Source organism: Paroedura picta, chromosome 1 (genome assembly GCF_049243985.1).
Source record: "Paroedura picta isolate Pp20150507F chromosome 1, Ppicta_v3.0, whole genome shotgun sequence".
Taxonomy (NCBI): domain Eukaryota; kingdom Metazoa; phylum Chordata; class Lepidosauria; order Squamata; family Gekkonidae; genus Paroedura; species Paroedura picta.
In genome coordinates, this window is record NC_135369.1 from 60041220 (window position 1) to 60059271 (window position 18052).

General features: G+C 41.3%; 1 protein-coding gene across 3 annotated transcripts in view; it reads right to left on the reverse strand.

Moving 5' to 3' along the window:
• Window positions 1–18052, reverse strand: part of DUSP10 (dual specificity phosphatase 10) — a 68901-nt gene that overhangs the window by 12388 nt on the left and 38461 nt on the right. For all 3 annotated transcript variants that reach the window (XM_077340057.1, XM_077340037.1, XM_077340046.1), the window contains exon 3: window positions 872–1255. In XM_077340057.1, the coding sequence (XP_077196172.1) occupies window positions 872–1255 (384 nt within the window). The remainder of the gene's footprint in view (window positions 1–871; window positions 1256–18052) is intronic.

Sequence of the window (18052 nt, forward strand, 5' to 3'; positions counted from 1 at the left end):
AGAGATTGTTTTTTTTCTGACACAGGTTTTCTATTAAAGTAGTATGTTGGTGGAGGTGGGGAGATGGCACAGAGATAGATAAAAGCCCCTGCTAAAAATGAAAATAAATTTAAGCTACCACAAAAATATTTAGAATTCAGTTCATCAAATTATTTTGCCTAAAATGTCACTAACAATTTTTTAAAAAAGGTTCTTTCCTATGGCCTCCATTAGAATGATAGAATCATGGAGTTAGAAGGGATCTCCTACACAATGCAGGAAGCTTGCAAATCCCTGATCACCCACAGTGACCCCATTCCATGCTCAGATGATGTCCCCCCAGAAAACCAGAATCCCTGCTATCTCTTACATGAAGAAAACCTCAGGACACATACTGAAAAGGGGGAAAGCTCGTCACATCTGTGGAAAACCAATCAATTAGGATCCCTCAGTACCAGCACCACAAAGAAAGGTGAGGATAGGGGCAGGACTTAATTGGCCTCTTCTGAGCACTCTGTTATGGTTTTAAAATAGGTACACATCCGATTTTACATGTGTAAATGCACATATATCCTTCTATTACAATTAGGTTGTCACAGAGAGCCTAGAGGCCAAAGCTGGGTTTGACTTCTACACTACATGAAGCAGTCCCAATAAGTCTATCCCAATAAATCTATTCAGAATCAACCAATACATTTGTTTTGTGGGTAGCAGAGGTAGATAGTTTTTTTTTCAGGCATTGCAATTCTCAAAATAAGAGTAGCTTCACTGTTCAGCCCTTTGCGCTGAGACAGTTCTACGCCTATCAACCTTGTGTTAAATGCATTTCAACCATGAAATCAGAAATTATAGCAATTTAGTAGAAAAGAGGATCCCCAGCAGAGATAGTTACCAATGAATTCAAAAGCCTCTTCAAAATACTGCCTGAGATTCTGCTTGTTGCTGTCCGTTGCAGGGAGGCGTTTGTAGTTGAACAAACCTTTCTCATAATGATAGAGAGGCAGGTGAGTGGTTACATTGATTATGTAGCCTATATTCAACCTCTGCATCTTCTCCAAGTCCTGAGCATCATGCTCATTTCCAAGGAACAAGAAGGGCAAGATGGGAGTGAGCTCGGCATTTTCGATGTCTGGAGTGGTGGGGATTGACTGAGGTAGTGTAGATGCCACTGCCATGGCGCCACCTCCTCCTCCTCCTCCTCCTTCAGGGCACTCTTGGAGTTGGAGGGAGTTGTCACAGAGGTTTTCATGGTTCTGTTTAAAACTGCTGAGTCCACCTGCATTGGAGAGAAATTGGACAGGTTTTTCAGAAACCTGACAAAGATCTGAACTGTGGAACATTCACAATGCAAAAAGTACCTAAGCTTGCAGTGTTATGGAAACTTTCCTCCAGAAAAATCCAGCTAAAACCAGTAAGATTGCTCAGAAATTATTATTATTACTTATTGTTTGTATACTGTCCCTCCCCATGGATGGGCTAAGGGCGGTTCACAAAATAAAACAACTAATGATAAAACATCATTGGCATCAACTTCCATAAAGACATCATAAAACCATGATAAAAACCCAAACAAAAGTAACTTCCCTCCATTCACAGCCCTACCCATCTTGGTCTTTGGACTGGTCATTAATCAGTGGATTTCTATAGAGGGGGAAAGAGCACCACATAGAACTCAGAAAGCAATGCCTCACATACCACACTCAGAACTATTTATTCACCACTGATTTATGTTGGCAACCACAAGTATGAGACAGAGTGCAGATATGCTGTTTTTCACAGTTGCTGTGAAACAGGTACAAAGTCTACATGGATAGGCCTCATATATCCAGGCTGACACTGTGCATATATTACTTAGAATCATAGAGTTGGAAGGGCCATACAGGCCATCTAGTCCAATCCCCTTTTCCATGCAGGATCAGCCTAAAGCATTCAGGATAAGTATCTGTCCAGCCACTGCTTGAAGACTGGCAGTGAGGGAGAGGTCACCGCCTCCTTAGGCAGTCGATTCCACTGCTGAATTACTGTAACTCTGATTTTTTTTTCATGATTAAGAATAAAATAACAATGACTTACTAAACCATACCAAATAAGCCTCCAAGGGTAATATACTAATAATCTTTTGCCCTGCTAGTCTAACAACAGCTTGTTTCAATGTGTACTGCATTGTACTGCATCCTTTATCTACAAACGGCTAAACATATCCAACATCTGTTTCAACAAACTAAACACTTTAAAAATGATTCAAAGAAAAGATATATGGATATTTTATCCATGCAATTTAAGTCCTCTCATTTCCTAGATAGGATTCTTCATTTTAGGTGGTGGGGGGAAGACACCCAGTCAATAAGACCAAAAGGACCATACAATGTTTTGCTTTCATCTTGAGGGGAAAATGATATTTTGCTTTGTTTCTTAACAAGGCACCTGGTATAACCAATTGTTCACACTGCTTCAGCGCGGCTAAAAAACAGATTTCGGGACACAGTAATTTGAAAGAAAATACATGATCCAACATGCCACTTCAGGATCTTTCAGATTTTTCTAAGTGGATAATCCAACAACATCAACAAAAACTGGAGACACACTTAGAAAACTTTTTCTACACTTCACTCCCAAGATGACATCAACTCAGCTCCCCCACCTGCCTGGTTTCCATGGCAATTACACAAAGACATACAATGACATCAGCTGGGCATGACATCAGCTCTTTGAGTGCAAACAATGCAAGAAGAGCTACTTTGTTTGAAGCCTTTTGGTACAACTGTGTTCCTGGGAGCCAGTGATGTAATGCTAACAGGTGGCTGAGCCTGCTTCTGCTCAAGAGTGGATGGGGGAAAATCCCAAGACATCCCTCCTATATACATATAAGATTACAGCTCAAACTTTTACTAAGCACATATGGAATAGTGCATCAGTTCAGAGAGGAATACTTAATGTGAACTGGACAAAAACTCTCAAGAATAAGTTGCTGTGTATAAAGCCGTATAACTTTGCTGTTGAAAAAGATTGAGCGCTATAAAGGCTGTGTAGTCTGCTGAAAGGCAGAGATTAAAATGGCAATACAGTGATGGTTATGTTATTAGACGATGTTTGATAGACATTTACTCTGCCTATAACATTCTTTGTTCTAAACCAACAACAACATAATTTCAGACAAAGCTCTTAATTATTCAGCATCAGCTTTACCTTTTAATCAGAGATGTTTTGCTCCACTAAAAAAAATACCAGTGAACAATAATTTAAAAGGAAGGACTGAATGTTATAATGCAAGTGAAAAGGCAATGGAATTAAGCTTTTTTAATACCTTCATTTAGTATTTTTGTAGTTTCCATGGGTCTATCGTCAGCAAAAACATACTCCAAAAATCAGAATCTAGAAATAGCACATCTAGTCTTTTTTGTCCTAATTTTATAAATAATTTCAGAAAATTTAGCAGAAACAGGCTGCATTCAATTCCTTAAAAGCCCTGCACTCCAATTCATGGAGAAAGCAACTAGCCAAATTCTTGTTATTCAATGTAGAGAAAATATTTGTCCATTACATTAAAAATGCACACATCAATCAGTTGTAATTTTGACCAAACCCATACCAGGAAGCAAACTTCTCTTCCAATGTCCCAGTATCCCTTTTTTCACTTGTCCATTCAATCACTTCCAATTTTCTTTTTAGTAGTAGTAAAATAGTACAGTTGCTCCCCCACACACAAACACACTCAAAACTGAAATCTTTGACAGCTGCATGACAGTCAAAAATTCCATTAATGCATTGTACAGTCTCACCTGAGAGAGAAACATACCTGGAGCCTACACATGGTGCACTGATGCTACAGATACAGCCCATTTGCTAGGCAGTTAAATGCAAAGAAACTGCACTGTTGATTTCCCAATGTTGTAGATAAGTCAGAAATGAAATCAAAAGGCCAAAATAATGAGTCTCTTGTCCACTCTTATTAAGTATATAAGGTATATTAATCATTAAACTTCTTGGCAATCAGAACGGGCTCCCAGGTACATTTCTCCCATTTTCTGATTCTTCCTCAATGATTGCCACTCCAAAATCTATATTCCATTTAATAGTTATAAGTCAAATAAGGCATATCTCTTGGATATAAGCTCTGTTGTCTTGAGGCAATTTTACTCCTATGTGCTAGGTAGGACAAATGAAGTGATGCTAGACTTGTACTTAAAAATATAAAAAGGAGAATTGTGGATTTAAACAATCCAAGTACAGTCACTGATAAAGTTGTACAGTAGACATGTCCGGGATTGCATTGCATGAGAAGCTCCCTTTATTCAGAATTATTTTCTAGTTTCATAGACTTTATGCCATTTTATTTCATTTGTTTGATTGCTAATATCCCTGAAACACCCCTCCCCCCATCCACAGTGTCAACAGGCCTATACTTATAACACTACTGCTTGCGGGAGGAAGTGGTGACTAGAGAACATGACTAAGACTGTAGCTGGTATGGCTGGGTTAGTTTATGACTGTTTATGAAACTCATACTTTTGCCAGCCATTATCACCCTCAGAAATGTTATATTATTTCTAGAGTGTTTAGGATCTTGTAGATCTTTACTGTCATATTGAACAACACCAAAACTTACAAAGGACAATCGCAAAAATGTTTCTTCAGATTGGGGGGAGATTAATTTTTGGAACATACCAGATTTTCCCCCCTATATCTAAATTCACTAACATTACTTCATGGCAAACTGTGATGTGAAAACTGACAGTATTAAATAGGATGGTGTTTCAGATCATTAATAATAGTAAATGCCTGCAACCATGTTTAATGTTATTTTTCTAATTTGTCTGGAAGATATTTAGGATTTAGATCCTCTGCATGAATGAAACTAACAATATAATGAAATATAAATATAAACTGAGGTAAACAAAAAATTGTATTCCAGAACTTGTGGTTCGAAGTACAGATTTTTGTTCAATAATTCCAATATTAATAATGTCCTAAAATATGTTTACTTGACTGTATGCCAAATCTAAGCCTGCATTTTATGTACAGTCAGTAGAATACATGAAGTCTATTTTGAATCAGAACTACCGTATTTGCCGGCGTATAAGACGATTGGGCATATAAGACGACCCCCCAACATTTCCACTCAAAATATAGAGTTTGTTATATACTCAACGTATAAGACTACCCCCTCCTCCGCATACCTTCCACACACCAAATAAAACATAAAAGAGCATCAGAAGGGGGGGGGAGAGAGAAAGAGAGAGCACCATTAAAAAAAAAAGAAAAAGAAAGTATGCTTGGATTAGTGATTACCTCCCTTCCCCCAAAAAAGGCGAGAGGAGAGGGGTAACTCTCTCTCTCTCTTGCAAGTTGAGGCTGCTACAGCTTCTTCTGCTTATTTAACTGCAAACAAACAGGGAGCGAGCAAGCGAGCGGAGGGCAGAGCAAGAAATAGCGTTCCCTGCACACCAAGCTTTCAGGCCCGAGTACCAGGCCGGCCGCATTTGCTCTCTTCCTGAATGGGGGCGGCTTCAAAACACCAGGAACCGCGAAAGAGTAAGGGAGGGGGAGCAGAGGCTGGTACCTCCCCCCCCCCAGCATCCTCCTCCTTCTCCACTCCTTCGCCACTCGCCCGGCCGGCCCTTCGGGAGCTCTCTCTCCCCCTCCCGCTTCAGAGTCTTATGTGGGAGGGAGGGCCCGTCACTGCCGCGGCGAGGTGGGGCGTGCACGCAGGCACAAGTTTGGCGGGCCCAGCGAGTTCCGAGCCGGGAGGAGTTCACAAGACAGCAGAAGAGTTGGCGAGCCCAGTCGGGGGGGGGGGCACCGCCTCTGCTGCCACCTCCCTTAATTCTGGTCACCTTACACTATGGGCACAGGGCGAGCATCGGGAGGCCACTATGGGCAGCTATATCAATCTTAACTGAAGCATGCCCGGCGTATAGGACGTCCCCCCCACTTGGAGGCATGTTTTTTAGAGGAAAAAAGTCATCTTATACGCCGGCAAATATGGTAAAAATATATTCATGAATGTCAATTGAGACACACCACCTATAAACTTGGTTATTTGATAAGAAGTACAGCTTCTAAATTTAAAATTCTGCCACTTGAAGTAATCATTCCAGTGAAGCAGATAGGATCTCTGTTCCAGGAAGATCATATCAGATAATGAAAAAATATTTTAATCCAATAGATATGGACATAATGGAATAGAGCAGACAGGAACATGAAAAATAAATTTGAACTAGCAAAAGGAAGTAGATATTTAAATTCAGCACTGGAATAGAATTATTAAGATTTATCATGTATGATTTTGATTCATGTTTTTCCAACTAGTTATGTTCTTAGCTAGAAATTAGTTTCAAACAAAATTATGACATGCTTTGATATTTTTAAAAGACACCAATTCCATATAGTAAGCCCAGCCACTACTAAGGTGAACATCTTTATAGGATCAGCAAGTATTCCCAGTTTCAAATCTGCAGTGATGCCTAACAGTCCCATTGTCAATGACCATGGAGAGAGGGCTGCAGTGCATATGTTATTTCTCAAACATGCTTTTGACAAACATACTGTAAGACAAGTGCCCAGGCACTCTACCAATGACTGTTTATGTAACTCATACTTTTGCCAGCTTTGGGGACAGATCACCCTCAGAAACTGGCCTGAATAATCAAAGAAACCCATTTTCAACATAACCTGCCACGCAAAATTTTATTGTGGTCCAAGGACTGAGTACCTGGGGAAAAAAAACCCACATTCAGATTTATTCATTTTCCATTTATGAATTTTTACATATCCCCTTTTCCATTGTTCTGTTCAAATTTTCCTAATTTTTTTAAATCCTTCTGAAATCTGGATGGCATCTTATTCACAAGAACTATATTCCTTTGCCCAAAGGAATAAGGTTGTTCAAAACCTCTCAGATTTTCCCAGCCCTCACAGATGTCTTAAACACATACACAAAGTATATAAAATGGGCTATCTGTACACTGAATGGCGCACTTCAGTCAGCTAAGGGAGCTATTCAGAATAAAGAGATCTCCAACTGTCATTCTTGTGGTTAAAATAAATAAAACCTAAATTACTTTATATAATTTGTATTGGTAGCCTCAGACATATCTGTCTCCTCAAGCTATAAAGCTGTTTAACATGACAGTTTGCTCACGAAAGCCATACTTATTTTATTTTCAGAAGTGCCTCTGGAATATGACATTTCTGTGCATCTGTGAGTCAGTATAATCTAGCAGACAGAATATCAGGACTGGGATAAACTGGGTCCTCAAGTGTGTTCAGCCTTAAAGATTAGCCCAAAGTTACTTTTTCTCACCACAGTCAAACTATACAATTGTAGCAGGGAAAAAGTAGAAAAAGACTTACTACATCAATTACTGCCTCATGGACTTTTTGGAAGAAGGTCAGGATAAAAAGGCCCTGAATATTAACATCAATTGAAACCACAGCACCAAAACGCAACCAATGACATATGACAAAAATTAAGGCCATAAAATTGAGCAGCATGCCTTCAGATTTCCTATAGCTATAGAGAAGAGGACTCAGAGAGAGTGAAATCTGACCCCCCCCCAAAAAAAATTCTACACCATCTAGAATAGGTCAAAGTAATTGAGATATATATGTGTGTGTATGCACATGTGTAAAGTGTCATCAAGTCACAGCTGACTTTTGGCAATGCCATAGAGTTTTCAAGGCACTGGTGATTTGTCATTGCCTTCTTCTGCAAAGTCTTCCATCGTGGTCTCCCATTCAAGTACCAACCCTGCTTAGCTGCTGGGATCATGAGATCAGGCTGTACTATCCCATCCCAAACCCACTGAGAAACTCAGGAGAACACTTTTTTCATTATAATCCCTATATACTGGCTTTGGACTGATTTGTGGCTTTCCATAAAGAATCCTAGGGATTGTTTGGCGAATGTTCTGTCAGATCCTTCCCTTCCCTTTCCACTCACAGAACTCTAGGAGCTTCAATCCTGTTTGAGTCTCTGATTCAGATATTGCTTACAGGCATAAAAAAGTAAAGCAATTTAGTAAAGACTAAAGAGGGAGGGAATCCTGTCCAAGTGCATATTTTCCCTTGAAAGGGAATTTTAGATTCAATTCACTGTGAAGTTAAGCTTTTTATATACAGCGTCAGTAACCGAGCAATGTGGATGATATACGTAAAATGTTATAGATTAGTTTAATAAAGACATTTACAAATTTAAAAGCTCTTGAATTACAGAAATGTCATAACCTAACTGAAGATACAAACCCAGAGTGTGTTATTTCTAAGCTAATATCAAACAAGTAACATTTGAGACTGTAATCCAATCTCGAGGTGCAGGCTTCATGCTTGAAAGTGTACTGTGCAATTCTGCAAGTACAGCCTGTTTGTTTAAAAACTGTGACCTCATTTATTTAGATTGCTGCAGACAGCCCTGCCAAAGCAACAGCTGATGACAGCCTTATGTATTTTTCCACTAAGACAACAATTAAAGGGCTTCTGTGTTTTTAATGAACAGAGGACATTATATCAAACCAGTTCAAGGCATGAGATAGTTGGATAAGGCATTGCCATTTAAAATACTTGAGAGAGAGAGAGAGAGAGAGATCTATATCTATAGTGTAAATAACTGAGCAGAATATAAAGGGTGTCCTGCAGGGGCATTAGAGGAAATGTATATTTAGCATAATATTGTATTTACATTATAATATTTAGCATAGATAACTTTCTGATTATTTTCAAATTATCTCTTTCAGTGTCTTGATTGGCTCAACAGAGAACTTCCTGCTTCTTTAAGCACCCACCCCCCTGCTTGCCTCCTGTACAGCAGTTTAACTGAGGAATGACTGCAGACAGCAGAACAATTAATTAGGTCTCTGTCTCTCTCTTTCTGTACAACATTTTTCTCTTTTGAATAAAAACTATTTTATTCTTTAAGCTGTCTAGTGCTTTAGACTCTCTGCATATTAAAAAACTGCCTCAACTTGGACCTTACAGAGGTAAAGCTGAGATGCTACTCTGCTTCACTTCAATACTATGACATTTAACAAGAGAGGGAAACAGGTCACAATTTAGCTTCCAATAAATATGACAGAAAAACAAGGCAATTTGGATAACTCATGGCATGGCAGCACAGACAATACTGTGTTATTTTATTAAGAAATACTTACACAGCTTTCTATGGAAATTATTGGGCCTGGTATGCTATTTTCCCAGTCACCTAAACACCATTAGTGGATCATGAGCTTTCACATTTCCTTCAGCTTTCTTTCTCAAGCAATTTGTTCTTTCCCTTAATTTTTAAGAATTAACATTGTTTCAGGCATAACAATATCCCATTGTTAATACAAGCCACAGCTAGTTTTAAACAAGACTTCTTACTCCAGATGGACATCCTCCTCCCACCTCAACTGCAAATGTTCTTGCTGAATTTCATGAAGAGTCTAAGATCTGCCCTTCGTTCTTAACCTTCCTGTATCACAAAGGTGGAGTCAGAAAAAACGTTCTTTGTCTGCCCTCCATTTCATCCTCAGACACAATGTACAATGCAAGGACTATTGCTATGCAGCATGCCAATTAGATTACTGTGTGGGGGACATGTGTGTTGCAAGTGCAAGGAAAAGTGGGGTGGGGAACACTGGCACAGCACCAGAAGAGATGTACAGAGGCACTGCTTATAGACAAATCCAGCCAGTGCAAACCAGCCTTAGGATGTCTTCAAGGCTCTTCCACACAATAGAGATTAATTAATTATTGTTAATGATCTGTTTTCCCAGAGGTAATTAAAATTTTAGCCCTTCCACTTTAACTAAAGCAAACAATTTGTGTCAGTGTAGATTACAGTCTTATTGTCTACTCTATAATATATCATTACCAAGTGGAAAACATTACTTCTTCAGGATCACAGCTAATCTCAATTCTTCATTGTTCTTGTTCTGATCCAGGTAGTGGACATCCTGCTCCTCAGGGGGAAAGGGTTGTTTAAGAATATGGCATTTTCACAGAAAAAGGAGGTGTATAATTTCAGCTGATTTTCCTCTAAATATACAATTTGCCTTCAGGATTAGAAGAATTGGTTAATTCCAAGGAGCATTCAACCAACAAGGGTTACCTCTAACCGTTTGCCCAATTTTGGGCCGCACTGGAGAAAAATGAGGCCATCTACTATTAAGCTAAACACAGTCGTTGCCAAGACAAGCCTGGCTTTCATAGGACTCCCACAGCCACCACTGAGAGAATCCATTTTTAAATTTCAGATTCTGATAAATTTCAATTTATCACGCCTTGATTAAATCTTTGTTGGTCTTAAAAGTGCTACTGGACTCTGATTTTATTGTGATAAATTTCAAGTCTTTGTTTTCAATTAACAGCACTTTTTGGATAATCCCCTAAACACATACAATGCCGGCAGACTTTTGGTCTATGGCAAAACGCAAAAAACAAACCCCTTGTAACATCTTTTATTAAGACCATCCAAATTACCCATCACCATGTGTGTGAGTTTTCAAGCTTTCTAGAACTCCTTATTAAGCTGGATGTTAAGGGCACGTGGATATCATATGTTCCAGCCCATGGTGTTAACTTCTCTTTGTCTGCTTCCTGTGGAGGAAGTGTGCTGACTTCAATGAGCCTGAAATGTTTACATGTACTCTGCTTCTCTTCCCAGTGGGGACTCCTGTACAGATCTCCTCTCCTCCATTTTATCTTCACAACACCCTTATTATATGCTGTGCTGTGCAGCAGGCATGAGATGGCATCCGTAGTACACTAGGATAGCGATCCCCAACCTGTGGGCCGTGGACCACATGTGGTCCTTCGACTAATTGGAGGTGGGCCCCAAAGGACGCCTTCTCCACCACCACCCCCCCGAGCCCTTTACAACACACTTTGGGTGTCATTATCTATCTCATTGCAGAGAAACAAGCTCAGGGTTCCCATTGATTTGTCATTGTCATGAGTTAAAATTTCCATGAAAATAAAATGTTCCTTATGTTCATTGTTGTGGCGTGTCTGTATCTTATTTTGAAGGGATGTTTAAACATTACCATGGCAATCAGAGAGAGTTAGGGCAGTGGTTGAGAGTAGAGGAGTAAACTACCCCCCCCCACACACCGGGCCTCAGTAAAAGGCATTGAGTGGTCCCCGATGAGTGGTCCCCGGTGATAAAAAGGTTGGGGACCACTGCACTAGGAAGAAGGCATCCAGGGAAACGTGTTTCCTCCTCCACCAACACCACCCTTTTGTTTGTTGCCATATCCAGCCAGAGGAAGTGATTTCAAGAACTCAACAGATTGCCCATTGTGTTGTAACTTTTTGGTTGGTCAATTATAGAAAGTAATACAAGCAGAAAAATTTACAAGCAATAGTTCAGGAATCAAAAGCAGCTGATTAATAGAACTTGTCATTCTGAAAGCAATGACTTTCCCCCAGTGTACTTATTGACCTCTATCATTTATTTCCTACAAATTTTCTAAATTGTTCTACAATAGCCTCACTCTATACATATTACACCAACTTCATTGATCCTTGTCTAGGGTTACTGGGGGAAACAAGGGGGTGGGGATAAGAGAGGTGCCCATCAGTAATGGCTTTACCATAAGAGTTTCCAGCAATTCATAGAAAGGTATGACATCACTGATGAATTCTCCCCCCCAAGTGACATCATACCATCAACAATAGTGTTCTAATTTTTTTTCTCCTGCTGGCCACTGGAGTGCTGACATTCAAGGCCCATTTATAGCAGTACATCTCCTGCCCTGAGAGGGCATTTGGTAATCCTAGGCTTGTAAGTATGCATAGGAGTGCAGTTTTAAAAGCAGTGTTTTTACCAGCATGATGAAGGAAAGTACATACTATGATATCCATTGTGTGATTTTCCTCATCTCTTAAAAAAATCATAGCAGTGTTATATATTTCTTCCTCAGAACTGATCAAGGGTGGCCTGCTGTTTATTAACACTGGAGAAACCACATGTTTCAACACTCACAAGGTGGAATATGCACCTTGAAAGGAACTCGAGTGACAGGAAATCATACACCTCTGCTGCAGGAGGAAGTGGGTAGCACTGCAAACTCTCACTGCTCTTTTTTTACATGGGGCTACATTTGTGTCAGTTTGTATCACAAACACAGAGCTCACTGTCTGTCGTGGGGAAGTGTTTGTTTCTTAAATAAGTAATGGACAATAGTTATGAAGTAATGGACAGTAGTTGTGCCCCTCAACACTGCTTTCATGGTCACTATCCAATTAGGGTTCACAACTGCGCTCCGTTAACCAATGACCAGAGACTGTCATTGAGGAAATGCTATCCCCCCAAAAAAACTATCTGAATCCTTCAGATACATAAAAAATCCCCACAAAGAGAAGCAACATCTTGAGAACAGTTGTCTAGATACTTCTTATGGCAAAAGAAGAATGGTGTACTCAGTACTTTAAAAAAAACACAAAGTTGAGAGATTTCTGGACTTCTTGCCAATGGTCTAGCAACAAGCAATCTCATAAAGCTGCCATGAATACCTTTTCAGCCTCTAACAAGGAAAAAAGTGGTCAGCAACTAAAAGAACAGCAGTTGTCAGAAGATACATGGATCTAAGAGCAGCACGGGGGGGGGGGGACTTTCAGCAGGCTGTTTTTTCTTTTATCTTTGTCTTCAAAATTGTCCTATAGGAACTCTTACTTTCATTTTCAGGCACACTTACCCAAGTACATACCACATACATTGCTAAGTATGTGGAACACACACGCCTGTGTAGAATTAGGTTCCCCTCATTTCTGAGCTAAAGAATCCCATACTTATTTCTTCACACATCCTGTCAAGGAATCCCTTGGTTCTCAGAGCCAGTTTGCCAGTGTGTACAATAAAACAATCATTGCTATATATGTTGTTGTTGTTGTTAGGTGCGAAGTCGTGTCCGACCCATCGCGACCCCATGGACAATGATCCTCCAGGCCTTCCTGTCCTCTACCATTCCCCGGAGTCCATTTAAGTTCGCACCTACTGCTTCAGTGACTCCATCCATCCACCTCATTCTCTGTGCTATATATGAGTAATTCTCAAATCATAAGTTCACTTATTGGCAACACACATCTCTACAAATCATGCAGCAAAGGAAACCAGAAAAACTAGCTTAACTGGTATTTAACACATTTAAGAACTGTATTAGACAGCACAATCTTACAGCCAAAGTCCTTAGCTCAACTGTTCTCAGCATTGCTGTCCATTGCAATGTAAGCATATAATCGTCAAGGCTTTTAGTCCATCAGAATCCAAACTGGATCTCTTCATTTTCTGATGGTGATAATCCAATCGGGACATGTTGTTGCTAGAGCCCTCCAGAAAACTGCCTCTCATCACTTCTGATTTGCCTCCTCCCATCCTGTGGCTCAGAGGTTCTCATGATTAGCCAATTATCCCATGCCTTTCTTTAGCCTTGAAGAAGATAAGAGGCATGAAGGATGAGAGCCTGAACAGTAACATTTGCAAGATGGAATTAGTTTTGTTACATTAACCCTGGGGAGGAATCAGGCATGCTTTTCTTCAATCATGCATAGACACCCCTCACACTTCAAACTCAGGCACCATCTGGGCCTTGGAATCCTGATGAATGAACCCGTAAGAACTTCTGCAGTAAGAATCCCCATTAACAGAATTCCCGTATGTCTGTGTGTGTGTGTAAAAAATAAAATATGCACTACCTGACCACTTCAATATTTCTATATCAATGTCAGTGTTTGACATTTTCTGACAATGCCTTGTACTCAGCACACATAGTGTTCCTGGTTATCAGCAAAATCTCTGTTCCTTCACGGCCTAACTGAACAATGGTTAAAATGTATAAAGAAGAAAATCCCACTGACTCTTTGGCTTCCTGTGTTGCTCAAATGCTGGTGGTTATTAGGCAGATTTCACAAACCACAAGGATCAGGCAAAGAGGGGTAAGTCTTGTTGTCTGCTATTCTAGAACTAGAGTATGATGAGGGAAAGTGGTAAACATAGCATAGATACTTAACCTTCTTACATGACTCCCCGACCCCAAATTTTCCCTCAGCCAGTAATACATTTAGGCATTCGTCTTCCTAAGTGCTTCTTTTTCGTAGCTAATCACTACCACTTAGTACTGTTTTGTATATTATTTATTTATTTATCAAATTTATATTCCATTCTGTCTTAAGTGACCCTGGGTGGATCACATCATAAAAAAAATCATCCAGTATAAAATACCATTTTAAATCTAGTGAAACTAAAATCTAGAATAAACCAATGCTGGTGTTGCCCATAAAATAGTCCAGAACTGGGAAGGGCATAGTATAGATTTGCCAACTAATCAGCTGGTTGATGCAGGTTTAGGTAGGGAGGTCTAGAGATCAGATGTTAATTCTTATTGGGCCTCAACGCTATGCCTGGTGAAACAACTCTCCCTTGCAAGTCCTGTGGAATGGTTGTAGGTCCCTCAGGACTCTGGTCTTCTTTGGAAGAATCTTCTACCAGGCCAGAGCCAGGGCTGAAAAGGCTCAGGCTCTGGATGAGGCCAATTTGATCATTTTAGAGTTGGGGCACCTAAGTAGACATTGATCACTAGAGTGCCCTTTGGGAGGATTAATGGAAGAGGTGGTCCTAAAGATATGAGGATCCCAGACCTTTAAAGGGCCTTGGAAGCAAAAACCAAAACCTTTAATCTGAATAGAAGTAGCAATGTATTGTAAAAGAGAAAGGCCTGAACAAGGCTGTTAACAATAGGACATTCGGGGACTCATTAATTCAGTCGAAAGCAACATGTGTTGACAGCACTTCACATACATACTCATGTATAAGATTGCACCAGCTTCTAAAAATTCCCTCCTCTCTCTGCAGATTCCTACTAGTCTGTTCCAGAGGGTCTAGCTTTCCCTTTTTATCTGGGAGAGTGGGCTAGGTTGGTAATCAGAACAGTGTCTTTAAAAAGAAAAGGAAAAGGTACCAGTACTCACCTCCTGTTAATACTATCAAACACTAAAAACCCAATTATACTTCTGGGAGAACTCTAGGATCTACCTTGAGGTTGATAACCACAGGGAAGTGAGAGCTCAAAGGGTAAAGAGTTCAAAAGAACAGAGTCAACCTTCGGTACACAGCTGTTTTCCACAGTCTCTGGGGAATGGAAACAGGAAAGGTAGCCCCAGACAGCTGCACTGTTGAGAGACTTGCTTGTGAAACACAGAAAATCCAGGACTTAAAAATAAAATGTAAGTTTAGCTATAAGACTCAGGTTGTAAGTATTTTAAAGGCAAAGCATAGTAAAAATTCATTTGCCTTCGAAACAATAAACTGCCAAGAAACACCAGCATCTCTGCTATTTCCTTCATTATATGAAAGACTTCCTCTAGCAACCAGATAGAAAGGTGTGTAAGTGTGTATGGGGGGGGATCACATAATAAGAAAATGGCCAGTTGACTCTCCAATATTCTAGAACAGTGGTCCCCAACTACTGGGCCGCGGCCCGGTGCCGGCCTGCGAAGGCCCCGACACCGGGCCGCGGCTCCCTCTCCCCGCCCCCCTCCCACAGTGAGAAACTTCCCAGGCCGCAAACAAAGCAGCTGCCAAAGCGGCTGCCGGATCGCCCTCCCCCCCAGTCCGCAGCCTAAAAAAGGTTGCGGACCACTGTTCTAGAATTCAGCATATTAGTAAATAAGGCAAGATAGGAAAACTGTGGTATGGTTCTTTGCACATGCCACCCATGCCACAAACTACCCATTCCTCCCCAGTTCCGGGCAGTGTTCTAGAGCAGAGGTCACCAACCTTTTAATCACCGGGGACCGGTCAATGCTTGACAATTTTACTGAGGCCTGGGAGGGTAGTCTTTTGCCGAGGGACGTTGCCGCCTGAGCCCCTACACCACTTGCTTTCCTGCCGGCACCCCTGACTTCCCACTGCCCACTGGGGGGCACTGCCAGCAGCAGCTGCGGAGTGCCACGCCGAGGGGAAGCCCTAGCCATGGTGGCCATTGGAGTGCACCAAAGGTGAGCCGGCAGCAGAGTGGCAGGGCAGCCCCCGAGGCAGCAGCTGGGGAGGAGGATGAGGAGGAGCCGCGGCCCATTATTGACTGATTCACGAACTGGTACTGGTCCCCGGACCGGGGGTTGGGGACCACTGTTCTAGAGGCCTCAGAACCATGCATCAAAAGGCCCAACCACACTATCCTTCTCTATGCATGGCCAGTGTAGATAGCAAAATCCAGATGCTGCAATCCTTTTCAGAATAGATCCCACTGCCCACCAACACTTTCCAATATGGAACTATTATGCAACTAGCTTCAAAGCCCATTCCTAAGAACGGACCCTGAAAGAGTCCTCTCCCCTGGCCCCTGGCCAGGCAGCTTAAGGTGGCTTTGGGCCACAGCTCGCAGCCAAATCAAAGGGGCGGGCGGGGGCTGGGCAGCTCATTAGCAGGGCCAAGACAGAGCTCCTTAGGAGGCAGTCAGCAGGCCGGGAGGCCCTCGTGAACAGGCCCAGCCTTTGCCCAGGGCCCTTTCCCGTTACCTGCTGCTGGCTCCAGGCACTGAGGCATCTGAGAGCAAAGAGGCTAGCGTCCAGGGCCGGAGGGCGGGAGCAGCAGGGGCAGGGCCAATCAGGACAAAGCTGGCTGCACCCTGATTGGCCCTATTCCAATTTGGACAGCCGGACACGTCCCACCCCCTAGGCTGTTTTATAAATATGTAGAGGAACAACAATGGATAAGGACGGTTCCATTCCTTCCTACAACTGATACCAAAAAGGAGGACACCAGGAATCTATCTGCTCCAGTACTCAGTACACAGTATCAACAATTTTCTTACAATATGTGTAACTGAGAAGCGATAGACAGAGGAACGCAGGGTTAATTCCACACTAGGCAAGCAAGCGGAGCAGAGCAAAAGACCCTACTGACTTTTTGCTGCCTCAGAAATGGAAGGAGTTGCCCTTGGAAAAACTGATTATCATTTTCTTCTTCCATAGCACATCTGATGCCACAAAGAGAATTGCCCTTTAACGTACACACACAAAACGCATAACATCTCATCTCAGAGTTGTATAATCAGTTCTCTGCCTCTTCCCATGTTCAAGATAGAGACTGGTTTAGAAAACTAACCTAATGTACCTAAAGAGTAGCATAGGCTGCAATGAAATCTCTCACAACCATAGATTCTCCATCCTGATTGGTTAATACAAACAGAACATTAGTAATTTCTCCTTATCCAGACTCACTGCTTGGGGAGGCCATCTTCTATTTAGGTGCAGCACTTGCTGCTCCATTAGCAGGAGGCAATTTGTAATCATGGTTTAAATAATGCTAAGGCATTTATACATCTTTAATGTTTATAATTTTCTTATCTAAAATATTTCTATGCCATATTTTCATGTCCCCACACAATTCAAGGTACTCAAGGTGATGAATTCCAAACCTATGGAATCCTACCATATTTGTGCTCCAATTTGCTTCCTCATTGTAGCCAAATTGGCTTTTGCCCCGCATAGCTTTTCCAGTGGTTGAAAGTTAACCCTGTCTCCTTCACTGGTGGGACAACTGACAGGATTACAAATGTTACACTAGGCTACACATACATACAATTCATTTTTTAAAACAGGGGTAGTCAAACTGCGGCCCTCCAGATGTCCATGGACTACAGTTCCCAGGAGCCCCTGCCAGCATTCGCCAGCGAATGCTGGCAAGGGCTCCTGGGAATTGTAGTCCATGGGCATCTGGAGGGCCAAAGTTTGACTACTCCTGTTTTAAAAGAAGCTTGGAATTTCAAAGTATTGCATGTATTAAATTTTCTTCAGAAGCAAATGGAAACACCCCTTTTTCCGCCTGGCTTCCAAGTTTTAAGAACTTTTGCAAAACGTTATAAATAATAATGGTATTTCTGTCAACTTCACTACCACATGCACAGTTAGCCCTTCACAAAATACAATAAAATGCAATTACCACACCAGGTATTTCTATTACGATACCATTAACTGCGTAGCAGTTAGATATGCTTCCCCCCACCCCAATTTCTACACACTGTTCTAAGATTTTCAACAGCCCCCACATGCTAGCCTTTCTTCCTACACTTCTTCTAAACATCAAATAATCTCAAAA